General features: G+C 38.7%; 4 protein-coding genes across 4 annotated transcripts; 2 read left to right on the plus strand and 2 right to left on the minus strand.

Moving 5' to 3' along the window:
* Window positions 1-1,166: 1,166 nt before the first annotated feature.
* LOC108606953 (kinesin-like protein Klp10A) lies at window positions 1,167-7,915 on the minus strand. The gene is made up of 5 exons (XM_017997509.1): window positions 7,707-7,915; window positions 5,605-6,791; window positions 3,445-3,691; window positions 2,586-3,380; window positions 1,167-1,520 (listed from the first exon to the last, which is right to left on the minus strand). The coding sequence occupies exons 2-5, from the start codon at window positions 6,651-6,653 to the stop codon at window positions 1,200-1,202; spliced, it is 2,412 nt and encodes an 803-aa protein (XP_017852998.1). The 5' UTR covers window positions 6,654-6,791; window positions 7,707-7,915; the 3' UTR covers window positions 1,167-1,199.
* Window positions 7,916-8,377: 462 nt separating this feature from the next.
* Window positions 8,378-9,602, plus strand: LOC108605853 (sericin-2). The gene is made up of 2 exons (XM_017995663.1): window positions 8,378-8,509; window positions 8,581-9,602. Exon 2 carries the CDS (start codon window positions 8,600-8,602, stop codon window positions 9,476-9,478), a length of 879 nt encoding a protein of 292 aa, XP_017851152.1. The 5' UTR covers window positions 8,378-8,509; window positions 8,581-8,599; the 3' UTR covers window positions 9,479-9,602.
* A 1,073-nt stretch (window positions 9,603-10,675) lies between these two features.
* On the minus strand, window positions 10,676-11,139 carry LOC108606126. The gene is made up of 3 exons (XM_017995981.1): window positions 11,049-11,139; window positions 10,881-10,989; window positions 10,676-10,819 (listed from the first exon to the last, which is right to left on the minus strand). The coding sequence occupies exons 1-3, from the start codon at window positions 11,107-11,109 to the stop codon at window positions 10,711-10,713; spliced, it is 279 nt and encodes a 92-aa protein (XP_017851470.1). The 5' UTR covers window positions 11,110-11,139; the 3' UTR covers window positions 10,676-10,710.
* A 58-nt stretch (window positions 11,140-11,197) lies between these two features.
* LOC108605054 (guanine nucleotide-binding protein subunit alpha homolog) lies at window positions 11,198-14,233 on the plus strand. The gene is made up of 2 exons (XM_033294416.1): window positions 11,198-11,202; window positions 13,843-14,233. Exons 1-2 carry the CDS (start codon window positions 11,198-11,200, stop codon window positions 14,231-14,233), a joined length of 396 nt encoding a protein of 131 aa, XP_033150307.1.
* Window positions 14,234-15,693: the final 1,460 nt, after the last annotated feature.

Here is a 15,693-nt window from a genome sequence, read left to right on the forward strand (position 1 = left end):
TACTAGAAATGCAAAACGAATCTCCAAAATTCCACAACAGCACTTACAAGTCGTTTGCTTAACATTTAAATTACACAAGAAAAAAAGGAGATACATTGTAATAAAAATAAAATATTATATTATATAAACGTTGATATCAACAACTAAACTTAAAATGTTAATTAGACAAGAAAAAAAAAAAAGTAAACATTATTATTATTAGTTTCTTTTTATATGAGTAAAATACATAAATTGGTTTTGGTGCGTGTTGTATTCTTCTTCTTTTTGTTTTCAATAAATATTTTCAATAATACAAAATTAAATACAGTTTTTGTGGCAACTATTATTATTATTATGGTTTAGTGTTCGTTTGTTTTTCTCACGATTAAAATAAATACATAAGTAATTAATAAAGTAGTGGTAATTTATAGGCTGCTGTGCAACCGCTTAGAGAGAGAGATAGATAGAGATGTGTAGAGTGTGTGTGTGTGAAAGAGATAGCAAGATTTGTTGCAGCTGCACAGCAGACGATGAAATCAGAAAATGGAATCTCATATTAAGAAAATATGTTAGTGTTAATGTTTACAATAAATGTCTTTTATTATTGTTTAGCACACGCACACAAATTACAAATGAAAAGTATTAAAAATTTTGTATTTTGACTTCAAAGTGCGCGCTCTCCTGCAAATTGTATAAGTACTAAGCAAATACAATTTGCATATTTGATGTGTGTTTGAAATGTTTAAAAGTAAAGCTTGCCAGGCAGACGGGCATGCATGTGTGTGTGTGTGTGTGTGTAAGTGAGAACGCTAGAAGCAGCGATTAGAAAGAGAGAGCGCTCAGGTGTGTGTGAGTGTTTGTGTGAATCTTTAACAGCAGTCTATGTTTTGTTGCTAAATGAGTTATGTATAAAAATTCGTTATGAATTCTTTGGGTAACAATGCAATGTGTGTTGCCCGTATAAAGTTATAAAACAAATTAAAAATCGAAACATCTCCGTGTGTGTGTGTGTGTATAAAAAAAATAAACAAATATGTCAGACTGTAGATATGATGATATATGTGTTGTAACTAAGCTGCATTAGCTTATAAAAAAAAAAATATAGAATAAGTTTAGTGTGAAAATCGATTTAGTTTTAGTTTTTGCTTTAAATCGAGCTGACATATTTGTTATTACTTATTGTTGCGTGTGTGTGTGTGGTGTGTGTTTGCTGGGAATTTCTAACGTTTGTTATTTTGCGGCTTAAAATTGCAAGACAACATCTCCTCTTTGGCCAATTTGGTACGATATTCGGCCATCATATCACGACATTGTATGGCAATTTCTAATAATGTTGAGAACATGGTCTCGCCACGTTTGCAATACGCATCCTGATCATAATCAACAAAATTGGTTAAATCATATAATGCCTTCGATTCAGCTAGGAAATTCTCCAACGTTGCATTCACACTGCGATGATATTCGACGACCATCTCCTCCGTTTGCTGCAAGTCATCAATGGCCTGATGTTGCACAATCAACTCGTCCGACATTTCGTGTTCCTGCAAAAGACCAAAGCACACAATTTATAAGTTAACAAATTTATTGCAAATGTGACGATTGTTGTACATTTGAAATTGATTTATATATTCCCTACGTAAAATTTGCAATAAAAAAAAAAAAAAGAAAAGAAGGCGCTGCATTTTGTTTGTTGTTTATAAATTAAGCATCAGATTTTTTGTGCAAATTGTCTGCAGATTGTTGCAAGCGCTTGTCCTTGTTGTTCTTGCTGTTCTTGTACTTGATGTAAGCCGCCATGTCGAAATTTCTGACGCCCTTGAACACAGTCACAGTCTTGGAACGCCTAAGCGCCGGCATCTTGGGCAGTCCCGTTTTCGAGTCTATCTCACGGAGAGCAGCAGCCTCCGCTGCGGGCGGCACTTCAATTTTGTACATTGAAATGGGTCCAGGAATTTTGGTTGCACGTTTAGCCTGCGGCATCGACTTGCTTGGAGTGTAGAGACGATTGCTCCTTGCGTATGGCAAAAGCAAATTGATGATGAACATATTCGCTTCCCGTTCCAAATTGGCTTGCTCTTCAGCTTTGGCAATAATGTTATCATTCTTGGAAGTCATAATTGGAATTCAAAGTTTTGTGCTTTTTTGAATAAAATTGAGACACGACGAAAATATTAAAACCGTAACGTGCACCGGAATAGAATTTTGTCAAGTGAGAGAAAACTGGTAGTGACAATGACAAGGAACAAATTTCAGATGAGAGAGCCTACTTGCATTTTTTTTTTTACTGACACTTGGAGTTGTCAAAATCTGTTGAGCCGATAATGATAATATCGATGCTAACAAGTTCTAGTTCTAGTTCTAGTGTTAATATGCTAACTTATAATATAACTTAATAAAAAAAAAAAAAATACACAAAAATATGATTAGAAATATAAAAATGAACTGAGCAAATATCTTTAAATCTATATAGATTACGTAAATTACAAAAATGCGAGCTTTCAAAGTTAGAAAATTTGCTACTTTACTTTGCTTCTTTCATTTCGACTATGAATTGTACTTAGGGGTCTTAGGATTAGAAATTAATAATAAATTGTTTAAACACTTACGCTCAGCGAACTCAGCATGGCCAGATCCATGTTGGCTCCATTGCCGTTCTTGCTGTTATTATTGTTGTTATTGTGAGTGCGCTGCTGCAGTGAGGCATGGTGATGCTGATGGTGGGCATGGTGATGTCCAGAATGTTGCGGCATGCCGCCCAGCTCATCCAGTTGCTGATCATCCTCCTCCTCCTCGTCGTCCATAATCTCAATGAGATCGCTGTCGCCTAGACCAGCTTCGGGCACCTCTTTGACCACCAGCTCCTTGACACGATCGGCATAGCGCAGTGTATTCAGCGTATGCTCACAACTGCTCAGACCCGGCGATATCATGGCTATCATGCATGTTTTGCTCTTCTCGCCAATAAACGAATCGCGCAACACTTGCGTCAGTTTGGACACGCGGAACGGCAAATGTGCCGACTGTTTGCCCAATGCTCGAATGCACTCCTTGAGTGCCAGCAGCGATTTGTTTATCTCGGCGCCCTCCATGCGCGTCTGCCTGTCCGCCGATGAGGTGTCGACGCCACGCTCATTGCCCGCCAAATCGATGAACGAGAATTTGCCGTGAATCTTGCTGCTGCCCGCGGGACGCAGCACAATTTGAAATACAGCATGGGAGCGCGACGAATTGGCATTGGCCGAAGTCTGGCCCGATGTGCGCGCCGCATTGCCGTGCTGTATAAGCTTGAGCACCTCCTCGACGCCGTCCACCACCTTCTCGGTGAGGCCAACCACTTGCACCTGTTGCTTGCCGTCCTCCAGCACGCGCAGCTTCTGTTTATCCGCTAGCAAATCAAAGACCTAAAACACAATTAACACGATTATTAATTTCATATATATATTAATTGACTAATTGGGCACTTACCTTGCCGCTATAAATCTCAAAGAAGCTGGCCGAGACGACAAGATTGAGCGAGCGATAGCGTGGACCGCTCAATGTCATGAACACATCCTTGGCTGCCATTGCGTAGATGCCATTTTTACAATCCTGCACCTTGCCATTGAACTCGCCGCCCATGGTATGTGTTTTTCCAGATCCAGTCTGGCCATAAGCAAAGCAAGTCGCCATGCCACCTTCGAAGATGGTCTTAACCAAAGGCTTTGCTGTATATCTGTGCCAAATATAAAAACATAAATTAATCATTTATGGTTTAATATAAAGAATTATATGGGGGCAAACTACCAATGACATATTAAAAATGCAATTAAAATACAGAGACAGAGAGAGAGAGAGAGAGAAAATATATTTATTCTTCTTTTACTTTTTAAAGCACTATCAATTTTAAATATTTAGATTAATGCTTATCGTCGACTATTCAAATTATTTAACTATTAAAAAATGAATACACTAAATATAGAATAATTGCTAAATAGTCTTATGCCTAGAATAGAATTCCTAGCTTAATATCAATTTCATTAAAAAAAATATGAATAAAATTAAGTCATTTTTTTGTATAATAAAACACTTTTTGCAACTCATGTTTAGTCTAATAAACACAAAATGACATTAAAAATCTCATTTTATAGCTGTCTAGTTATAATTTGTTAGCAACTATTAATAATTATCATTCTTTCTAATTGTTTTTAATTGTACGCTTTAGAACTGTTTAGCTTATTAATTTAATGACAAATCTACTTGAATTTTTTTTAGCCATTTTAATTAATAATTTGCTTTATAGCCAAATTGCATTACGCATAATTTTTATTTGATTACAATACATTTTTATATTAAGTATTTGCAACTGTCTATTGTTTACAAATAAATTGATTGAAATCTAAAGCGCATTTGTGTTTCACTCACACATAAACAAAGGCTCAGAGCTGTTATCAATGTTAATGAGAGTGCGATTAGCGATGTCTTAACTACGTCTTGGCCAAGTACGTGGCGCAGTTATTTTCGAATGCCATTGACTCATGCGCGGAAATAAGCCCAAAGCCAATGGCAAGAGAGAGAGAGAGAGAGAGAGGGAGAGAGTGAGCGCTAAGCAATGCAGCGTCATCGTCGAAAGTACGTTAATGATATAGTTTATGGCATAATGATATCAAATTCACTTGTAGCCAGCACGCCGTCATTGAATAAACAAAAGGCAATGAATTTCCTTATAAAAATGACAAACTCAGTGAGGGATGACGTCGACTTGGCAAAAATGTAGCTCAAAAGACGTTACGAAAGCAGCCAACGGTTACTTTTGCGAATCAAAAAGGAAATGAATAGGCAGCAAGACAGTTGTATACTCTATAAAAAAAAAAAAAGCTGAGAGCATTTTATTAAGCAATAGAGTGCAGCTAATGCAAGTAATTTGAAATATTTAAATATTTATAGAGTATAGCAAAGTGTGTGTCAGCAACAAAACAGCAAATTCATTGAGGCGGCCATACACACTTATTAAAAATTGCAAGAAAGTTAAGTTAACTGAGTAAGAAGAAGAGCGAGAGAGCATGAGCAACTTGGCAAGTCTTTAGTCATACAAGAGGCAAAAAAATAATGAAAGATAATATAATATATATAAAACATAGCTTGGCTATTTCGGGAGCGACCACTTTGAGTTTGCGCATGAGTCATTTAACTCGAAGTGTTGCTGCTGCTGCTGCTGTTGTTGTTGTTGGAGCTTGACTTGGTCGCCAACGCAACAAAAACAACAAGTTTAAATTTTGTTGTTTAGCAACACTCACAGCTGTTGAGCAAGTTAAGCATATAAAGCTTATTTCAAGCAGATGATTTCAATTTAAGCAAATTCCTAGTCTTGAAATTTAAGACGAATACAAATATTTCTTAAAACATTTCTAAAGCTGACATATAAAACTTTCAAACAATATTTATGTTTCCCAAAAAAATGAGATTTCCGATGAGTTCTACTCTAAGATTAAAAATATTTACTCATTGAGAGATTTATAGGAAATTAGTTTTGAACTTTTAGACTACAAGCTCTACTACTCAACGTTGAAATCTTTGGCACAATACTAAAGTGAAAAGTAAATGTTTAATAAACAAATAAATATGTGTTAATAACTGTTGTCAACTCACCTGTATACCATAGCATTGTCGCAAGTATCGTTGAACGCGTAATCGAAGCGAAATTTGTGATTTTCTAAGAATTTGGTTAAATCAACTTTGTTGCGCGGCTCATGCACCATGAGGACATCCTTGCGGGGCACCGATATGACATCGATCTCCTTGCGTCCTACTTCCTTGCGGCTAAGCGGACGCTTGCGCACACAAACTGTAATCTGATGATCGTCGATGACTTGGCCATCGAGCAGCGGGAAAAACTCGAGTGTGCTCTGATATTCGCGTATCATTTGCGCCGTTTCCCAATTGGGATTGCCGGGATCTTGATTCATAAGCGCAACCTTTTCCTCCTTAATTTCAGCTTGACGTGCACGACGCTTTTCACGATTCTCCTTGAGGCGTTCCACTTCCTTTAAGGCATGCGAACGCCGCTGTCCCGTTACTGAGCTCGCCGAGGCAGCAGCCGCGCCAGCGGCAGTGCTTGCTGTGGTTGTGGCTGTCGAATTGTTTGCCGTGGCAATGCCTGTAACTGTGTTGCGATCACTGTTGAGATGATGCACCGCATTGCTGCTGTTGCTTGTGGGCAGCGTGGATATGGTGCGCGTTTGTGGAATCGGTGCAGCACTGGTGGACGAGCTTTGGACATAGCGTGGACGCATCAGGCCTGTTGCTGTTCCTGTTGCATTGCCATGCTGGGTGCCGACGGCTGTCTCGTTGATTTTGTTTAGCATATTGCTGGTTAAGGTGAGGCGTGTTGTTTGACCACCGCCGCCTCCGATTGTGGACTGTGTGGGATTGCGCGATAGATTGTTGGGCGCTGTGGCTTGCTTTTTGGGCTCCGGAGCTGTATGCTGTGCACTGTCCGCACCCTCAGAGCTGGCCAGCTCTGGATTTAGTGACAATATGGCATCCAGTTCAACCTCCTTGCCTTTGGTCTCGCCACGTTCGTACCATTCTACGGTAATGCAGCGCGCTGTGGGATTCACTTTGGATACCACAGCTCCATGCACGCGTCCATCTGTGCGTTTGATTTTAACGCTTTGTCCAATGCTAATCAAATCCATATTTGGGCCTCAACTTTGCAATGTGTATATATGTGTGTGTTTCTTTTTTGAGTGTGTGTGTGCGTGCCGCTTGGTTTCAGTTCCGTTGATTTTGTTGTTATTGTTGTTTGGTTGTTGCCGCTTGTTCTCTGTTGCTGTCTGCAAATAAGCATTTATTAATTAAAACTGCCTTTAACTTTAGATTATTTCTTTAATGCAAAAGCTACACAATATCAACGCTCAGTGCAAATCATTTGCGCTTACTCACACACAGCTGCACAGCTACCATACAACTCTAGTTGGTTTCCCAACAACAAAAATAACAAACTTAACAATAAAAAAAAAAAATAACAAATCAGCGTTGGCGCAAGCGAGATAGCACTATGCGTTAAAATGGCTGCGCTCACTAAAACTGACTTAGTTGTTGTTGTTGTTGTTGCTTGCTGCTTTTGGAGCGCTGCTGCCTCAGCTGCTTCTTCTTCTATGTCGAGGTCGTGGCGTCGCTTTTGCTTATAATTCAAATGTTTGTGTGTGTGTTAAAATTCAAATGCCCAACTGTCACTAAAACTTTATGTTTATGCTAAGCCGCCAATTTCGATTTTTGCGCCGTTTTTTTCTTATTGTTGTTGTCTTGTGTTCTTATGTTTTGCGACGCTATGCAGCACTGTTCTCACACACAGGCATGCTGATACACTCGGGCTTCTAGCTGTGTATTGTTTGTGTGAGTGTGTGCAAGTGCCAAAAAAATAAAATAAAAGGAAAAACAGCAAGCTAATCAATGCCAGCGCGTTTTACATTGTTAATGACACACTCAGGCACACAAACACACATACATATGTTTAAGTGTTTGCAGCGGTCAGCACAGCAGCTTTACGTCATGCATTGGCGGCCTGCGGCTCTCTCACGCACACATACACAAACAAACGCGGCAATGTAAATGAAATTTCGCAAAACTGCAGCCAACACAACATTTTACATGCATATTGTACGTACATCTGTTGTATGCACATACATACATATGCATGTGTGTGCATCTGTCTGCTCAATAGGCTTTTGTAATTCACGCTCACTCACCTTAGCTTGTTACTATTTGATAGCACAATCCATAAAATATTTCGAAAAAAAACTGTTTCCCTTTTTTGTTTTTTTTTTTTTTTTGTAAGTAATCACAACTAGTTATCACAAATGCGTATTCTCGGTATAAAGTATTTTACACAGCAACATCGACGACCAGATGTCAACAACAAGAATTTTAGTTCAGCTCACTTCGCCATTGTATTTTTTGTTGTCAGCATAATGGCGTTTTACAGCACTTGTTAAGCGTTCAGCAGCGTTCAGCGATTTGCCGTTAAAAATTGAATTATTTTGCAAACTGTTTGTTTTTGATTCGAATTTACTTAGAAAGTGATGGCAGCTGTTATTTTCAAATATATTCTAAACAATTTGTATGCATTGTGCAAGCAACGCGTATTAATAAACAGCTGCTTTTTGTGTTTTGGTATTTTGTCAATATTTAGCGGCAAGCCGGTAAAGTGCAAGTGTTGTAAGGCATGCAATAATTGTGGGGCATGCGATAAGTTACAAGTGCTAGTTAAAATAATATTTAATAAATATGATTTTAAGCATGAAGTAAGTTAATTTTAGTTTATTTTTAAATAAAAATTGAAATATAAATCGTCCGTGTCAATTACGTACTCAATTAGAATATTCACTAAATTCGTCGTGCGGCCACCACAATTACAGTTTTAGTTGCATATGTATATTCGTGCGGCACTCACTGTCATCCAGAAGGTGGCTATAGTAAAAAGAAGAAAGCAGCGAAAAAACGTAAAAACAACACAACAAATTGTTTGGTAATTTGGAAAATATAGATTTTGGTAAGTAAAGGCTGCACTTGACATCGCGGCACATGTTTAATATACACATGTATGTTTGTTAACAAAAACAGCAGCAGCAGGTGCAACAGAATGGACATTATGGACATACAAGCTGTCGAATCTAAGCTTAGTGACGTCACAGTGACACCAATACCACGCTCCCAAGTACAAAACTTCTACAACTATCAGCAGCAGCGCGAACAGCGTGAACAGCAGCCACAAATACAAATATCCGCCATACATCATTCGCGCGGTGGCAACAGCAGTAGCGGCAACAATAACAACAGCAGCAGCAACAATAGCAGCCAAATGGTTGCCAGCGATTATTCGACCAATAACAGTGGCAACAACAGCAGCAGCAGCAAACGCGATCGTGCAGCAGCTTCAGCTGCCGCCGCAGCTGCAGTAGCAGCCTTACAATACTCGCCACAATTTCTCCAAGCCCAGCTGGCGCTGCTTCAGCAACAATCAAATACCACTGCCACACCATCGAGCACATCCTCCTCGTCCACATCAGCAGCAGCGGCAGCAGCTGCTGCAGCCGCAGCAGCCATTTCACTAGCCAACATTGCTGCCGTTTCAAATGGACGCAACAGCAACAGCAATGCAAATCTTAATAGCAACAGCAGCAACATCAACGTCAACAATCTTGGCTTGAATCTCACACAGTCGCAGCTTAAATACCCGCCACCATCAACATCACCGCTGGTAACCACACAACAATCGGCGAATATAACCACACCACTAACATCCACCGCCAATCTGCCGACGGTGGGCAGCCAGCAGCCAGGCAATGGCCTTAGCAAGTACGCCCAGCTGTTGGCTGTCATTGAGGAAATGGGCCGCGACATACGTCCAACATATACGGGCTCGCGCAGCTCCACGGAGCGTTTGAAGCGCGGCATTGTTCATGCTCGCATTCTAGTGCGTGAGTGCCTCATGGAAACGGAGCGGGCGGCACGTCAATGAGTGGAGGAGGCAAGCGGCCAGTCAACACAGTCGCAGCAACTCAACTCGCCAGACTAACTTAAATCTACTATTAGCAGCAAATACTATCAAATACTTGACCATTGAGGGCACTGACAACTGAAAAACAAAAGAAAAAAACAACATGAACTCAACTCATTGCAAGTCGCATTTTTTTAATTATTATAATTTTGTATACCTTTAGTTTTCTTTTATTTTTTTTGCCCAACATTTAAGTTTTCAGTTATTTGCAACACTTAAAATGCAATTGGTTTATATATAGGCTGCCCTCTTAGCCAAAGTAACTAGGCAACTAGGCATAAACTAATTTGTTGCTTAATGCAAAAAACTACGATTAAATTAAATTAATAAATCACTTATCTATGTGTAAGTTTTCAATAGTAAAATTCTTTTGTTGCCTTTATGAGTTTATATGTGTAGCTTTATAACTATATATACATTTTTTTTAAGCTAAGCTGGCATCGATTGCCGCCGGACCATAGTGAAAAGAGATGAAAATTGTTTAGACTAGCTCAGGTTATACAAGTTTATATATAACACACACAAGTATACAAAAAAAAAAATATATATATATAAACGAATGTAACTCGAAATTCGTCATCTTTTATAGATGTTTATCTTAATAGATATATATTTATATACACATATATCTGTAGATCTAAGTCTAGACTAAGCAATAGCTATTTAAATATGTGTATGTGTATTTGTATGTGTGTATGTGTTGCAGCTAACAAAAAACAAAAAGAAAAAACCGCTCACTTTGTATACCAATACTATATGCTATAATATATATGTATACAACAATTGTAATAATATATAGAACAAATGCAGTTCACTGCTGAACAGTTGAGGGATGTTAAATGTCTAAACAGCTATTTTAGAAAAGTATACAAATGGCAACTACATATATATACAAGCGATCGGCTATGCACTCAGATATATATATAGCTCTATATATGTTAGACTAACTTTATACAATTTAAATTGGATTAGAGCAAGCCTTACAATTCGCATTTCACACAAAGTTAAGCTGACAAGAAAAAAAATGATTCGAAATCCAATGTGTTCTTTGTAACGTGTGTTCACTGTAGCATGCAATCTATGTATACACATATAGTTATAGTTAAAGCCTGTATACCAAACCATTGTCGTAATAAAATTGATACACCTTTTTTTTTTTAATTTTTTTAAAATAATACAAGAAATCTTTTTAATTACGCTTCGCAAATAACTTGCTCACAGCAAGAACCCCAGGGTTTAGTACCGTCTTCCTCGATGCGGGTGCATTTTTGGGTAGGAAGTATTACGACGGGCGCTGGGCAGCTATAATTTCAACGTTATATGTATATATATTGCATGTATATATGGTATATGTAAAGCTTACCCTCCCATAGCAGCTACTCCATCGGCTTTGCACTCAAGCTTTAGACATTTATCCTTGGGCTGCATCCATTCACCCACCTTCAGCTGTTTACCCTCAAATTCACAACCAGCTGCAAGTTTGAATGGAGTTGGAGACTTAAATCTTTTTGTCTACTCGCAGCATACTCACCACCAAATACAACGGAGGCCCACATGACCACCAGGCAGACCACCAATTTTAGAGCTTGCATGTTTGTCAACTGATCTGATTCTCTAGCCAGCGCAGACTGTTTTCCAACCGAGCCCAAGGCTCTGCTTGTGGTCTCGATAGCTGTTCCGATGACGTAAGCTTCACTTCCATTGGTTCCGTATCAGCTTAGCTAATGCAATTTGTGTACATCTAGTAGGAAGTAAATAAATCAAGCAAACAGCTACGCTTATTTTTTTTGTTAACACACTTAAAGTTTTATTGCAAAATATCCGTTATAGTACATACATTTTTTATTTTCATGTTTTTTACAGTTGCTTTTTTATACACTTTGACTTTTTTGTAAAAAATGGAAAAGGGTATTATGAAGTTGTGCAAATGTATGTAAAGAGAGAAGGAGGCGTGTTAGCCCATAAAGTGTATTCTTGATAGCAAGACAAATGAGTCGATATTAGCAATTATGCGTTCTGTTACGTCCGTCGTCGTCAAAAACCATAAACTGGGAAAAATATACTTAAAAAAAGACAGAATTTCTGATAGACGTGTTGGGGACTTTGTTCTTGATTAAAGCGTTAAAATATTGACATATATGTCAAGCAAGAGCGAGAAGGCAGCAAAAAGGAAGAAGAAACTAAGTAACCTAAGAGTGCAGTTCGCTACCTTGTATTATTATATGATGGGTTCGATCGAGACCGTTTCATTCGTAAACACTCGGCAAACGGTCTTTTGAGCATGTATGTATGTGTGTTGTGCATTTGCATACCTATGCATTTACAGCAAGTCTGCGAGAGTTCTATTGTCTTCTCCCTTCCTCCCTAATGCTTTCATGTCACAAAATATTAAAGGCAACAACATAAGGCAAACGCAACAACAAAAATAAAGACCTTTTTGCTTGGTTCGCTCTGACTCTCAGCAACTGAGCGACGAACGGTTTTGTTCGTATCGAGCGGTCGGACAGAGGCCAATTCGTGTTCGACGCTCTGCTCGCAACCCGAGAGCGGGAACGAAACGAAGTTGCTGTCAGCAACTTGCTGTTAAGACACTGAGCGATTCAATCTAATTTTTTTCGAGCACTTGGCAGAACAAAACTAAGACTACATACATATGCACTGATCACGATCGCGCCATCCGTATACGCAACTGAAATTGAGGCTGAAGCCAGCCTATGCTTATTACGTGGCTATTTAATGAGCAGCCTACAATTTTTGTGAGGGATGTCAAATAGACATCCGTCGAAAGTACAATTTTTTGTGCGCCATAGAAATATGAACGAAATATAAAAACTATTAAATATTTTTTTTTATTTATTTATAAAGAGATATAACAGTTAATTTAAATTAAGAGCTAGTGGTGAAGTTTGAGCTATGGGAGCTGAGACCTTCAGCTCAGGTTGTTCAATATTGCACTATACATATTTACAATATATTTAGTATTTTCTTATTTTTTTTTTAATAAGCATGTATAATCTACAAACGAGCATTGGAAACCTAACCTAACCTAATGCCTTAATCATAAGGAATGTTCTACATAATATTTTTATATTTACATAATTTTATTTACATGATTTCAATAAGAATGTAAGAATATGAGGCTATCAACAGATTTTGCGCATAATCTATTTAGTTTTTCTGTAATAATATTTCCCGCTAATGAAAATATTCGCTCAGCCGCTGCCCTACTGGCCGGCATTGCGAGGACCTGCAATGCTAGTCTTGATAGGAGCGGGTAAGATTTTTATTAGCACACAAATCCACTCTATGTCTGGTATATCTTTCTACTTTTTCTGCCGGCGACTCGCATTTAGTGTCATGTGTTGTAGATATGCTAGAACAGAAGTTGTTGGTGACACGCTCTCATTATGTTCCATTTTTGCAATACAAAATTCCTTGATTTCCAGATAGTCATCTTGTAGCATAAGTGCAAAGGGCGGGTAAAGAAAGAAAGCTGCCTTATGCCACACGCTTAAGTTTGGTAGCCACATTGACTCCACATTTTCAATAAAATTTTCTTTGAGGCATGCAACGGGATTGCATGTCTGATGATCACGGCCTAGTTAACTCTAGTACTTTGTAAATTGAGGGCAGTACTAAGCACAGAGATGCCGAGCTGCACGTTTGTAGCTCCTTGAAAGTTCGTTAAAAATTTTGCAGCAATTCTACTAAGCCTCGCAGCGTGGCAATGTTATCCTCCTCCTCCCAGTTATCCACGATAGATTTCAGCATGGTGTAGTTGAAGTTCCATCTAATTGGGCATGCACTTTTCAAAGACGTACCGAGCTTGTGTTGCAGATTAGCCTTTTTAAATTATTTAACAAGCTTCTTGCATGCGTTGGTTGTTTCATCCAGTTCCATTGCCGCTTCAAACGATTTTTCCAATACATTTGAAAACAAATGACTGCCACAATTAATTCTTCAATGCCTTCTTTATGTTAGATCCTCTATCCGTAAAAAAAATTTACGTCGTCTACATTGTCTACGTTGAATTGCCCAAACAAGCTTTTAATTTTCCTCAATATGTTGTCGCCAGTTGATTTTTCAAGTCCATTGATTTCAGTCCCATAGTAATGTCGCACAGATCATAGTCGTTTTGGAAATTGAATGTAACGTCAAGGAAATTTCTCTTCACGTATTGGTCAGTCCACATATCCATAGTGGCAGATGCTAAAGTGTTAAAGTTCAGAACATTCCATTTGTGTTTGTCGATGTGGGCGGTCAGCGTACGCAGCATCAGAAGTGGACCAAATGCTTTGATACCTCGGTAACCATACTATTTCTAGTGTCGTAGGAGTTTTGATCAGGGCTTGCGATGATAGAACGAATCGACTGGAAGAGTCCAAGAATATATTTGATACCATTGTGAATAATAATACATTCAAGGGTATTTCAATAATACTGTTTCTGAAAAAAACCGATTTGCTGGAGCAGAAAGTAAGCAATCCGGAGACTGATATACGCGGGTACTATCCACAGTTTAGTGGCAATCCACACTCGCTGCTAGATGTCCAAAATTTTATATTGCAAATGTTCATGAGTGTGAGGCGCAGCAGCAGCACCAGTCGTATTTATCATCACTTTACCACTGCCATAGACACGTGCAACATCAATGTGGTGTTCAACTCGGTAAAGGACACAATACTGCAACGCATTCTAAACCAATTGATGCTATAATAGCTTACCACACACCATACCACGGACCCTTATTCATCAGCAATGAATCTTACGCCAGCAGCTTTGGCAAACACACACAATATACTAAATACATATATGCTGATCGGTGAGAGAACACACGAAGCACTCTTGCGACAACAGTTTGAACGGGATATTTTCTGCGAGCAACAGTTCTTTTTGGGACTTTTTGCAAAAGGGGACCACTTCTTGCGAGCCTGGTATATGTATCCCACAGCTTTACAAACTTCTCATTGCGTACTTGGAAGTAGTCATGTTTTCTGTCTTGTTGTAATGTCAAGGTATACTGCTAAATATTATGGATGTGGAGCCTGATTTTCTCCTATTTTGCTGCTGCCAAGTTGACTATCCAGTGGTGTTCAACAAATGAATCTCTTTATTTTGTCAACCAAGGATGGAAGGATGGAAACAGGAATCCACATAAAAAAAAAAAGCGCCAAGCAACGACGCGCGGAAATTCAAAGAAAGCAGCGCGCCAAACCAACGACGCGCGCACAATCAAATAGCGCGCCAAGAAAACAGGTGATAGACCATCGAGGCACCCAACAACCCTGGAACATCAGTGATCGAGCACAACCACAGTGATCGATCACGACAACAGTGCAATCGAGCACAACAGCAGAAATCGATCAGAGCAGCGACTGCGCAGCGGAAGCTCTCGATCGGGGAGTCTTGTTTGAACAGTCCAAGAGAGCAGAACATTATTTATTTTTTCTTATATTCTGCGTGCTTTTGTTCAAAATGTAAGCAAAGCGCGTTTTTCTTATGTGATATATACTTATTGATTGATGCCATGGCAGCAAAGACGAACCAGATCAGCGTCATCATCATCACATAAGATCATCATGTTTTCCATGATTAGGCGTGGTGATGGTCTATAGAAGATTTCGTTCGGCACAATACAGCTGTGTCCCGCTTAATCTCGGCTCATGTTTTTAACTGTCCGTCAAATCTGGATTGTAAGAAACAAATGCATATTATCTATCGATGCCAGAAGACCTAGAGATGCACTGCATTGTCGCAATTTAAAACCTGCTCAGCTTAGCTGGGAGTGGCATTCAGCATGAGCGTGGCTACATTGGAATTTCCTACAAGGCTAAAGCTACAAAGGGAGTATTGAGATGAGGTTAGCAACCACAGGGAGAAACAGTTTTCTGATGCTTTTGATTATAATGGTTATTCTGATGATCACTAGCATTTTATTTATTTTTAACAATTTTTAAATATTTTTTTAAGTATTATTTATAGGCTCTGCAAGTTGTGGTCTCAAAGAGCGATAAGCTACCAAGTGTCTAATCAAAAGTTCAAAGGACCTTATGAGTTCGCTATACTTACCTTTCGACAGTTTCGACCCAATACAAAGTTAATTTATTAATTAATTAATAAATATATTGCCATTGTTTTTGCCATGACAATTTATTTCTTAATTTTTCAGCATTTAG

The sequence above is a fragment of the Drosophila busckii genome, chromosome X, assembly GCF_011750605.1.
Source record: "Drosophila busckii strain San Diego stock center, stock number 13000-0081.31 chromosome X, ASM1175060v1, whole genome shotgun sequence".
Lineage (NCBI taxonomy): Eukaryota > Metazoa > Arthropoda > Insecta > Diptera > Drosophilidae > Drosophila > Drosophila busckii.

What these genes read in the sequence shown, in the direction of transcription:
- LOC108606953 (XM_017997509.1), bottom strand. Translation starts at nt 6,653, where the DNA reads ATGGATTTGATTAGCATTGGACAAAGCGTTAAAATCAAACGCACAGAT. An exon ending in TTGAGATTTATAGCGGCAAG is followed by an intron (nt 3,381 to 3,444) that starts GTAAGTGCCCAA and finishes ATTGTGTTTTAG; the next exon opens with GTCTTTGATTTGCTAGCGGA. An exon ending in CCATGCTGAGTTCGCTGAGC is followed by an intron (nt 1,521 to 2,585) that starts GTAAGTGTTTAA and finishes GGTCTTTTGCAG; the next exon opens with GAACACGAAATGTCGGACGA.
- LOC108605853 (XM_017995663.1), top strand. Translation starts at nt 8,600, where the DNA reads ATGGACATTATGGACATACAAGCTGTCGAATCTAAGCTTAGTGACGTC.
- LOC108606126 (XM_017995981.1), bottom strand. Translation starts at nt 11,109, where the DNA reads ATGCAAGCTCTAAAATTGGTGGTCTGCCTGGTGGTCATGTGGGCCTCC. An exon ending in GGCCTCCGTTGTATTTGGTG is followed by an intron (nt 10,990 to 11,048) that starts GTGAGTATGCTG and finishes TCAAACTTGCAG; the next exon opens with CTGGTTGTGAATTTGAGGGT. An exon ending in GGAGTAGCTGCTATGGGAGG is followed by an intron (nt 10,820 to 10,880) that starts GTAAGCTTTACA and finishes TTGAAATTATAG; the next exon opens with CTGCCCAGCGCCCGTCGTAA.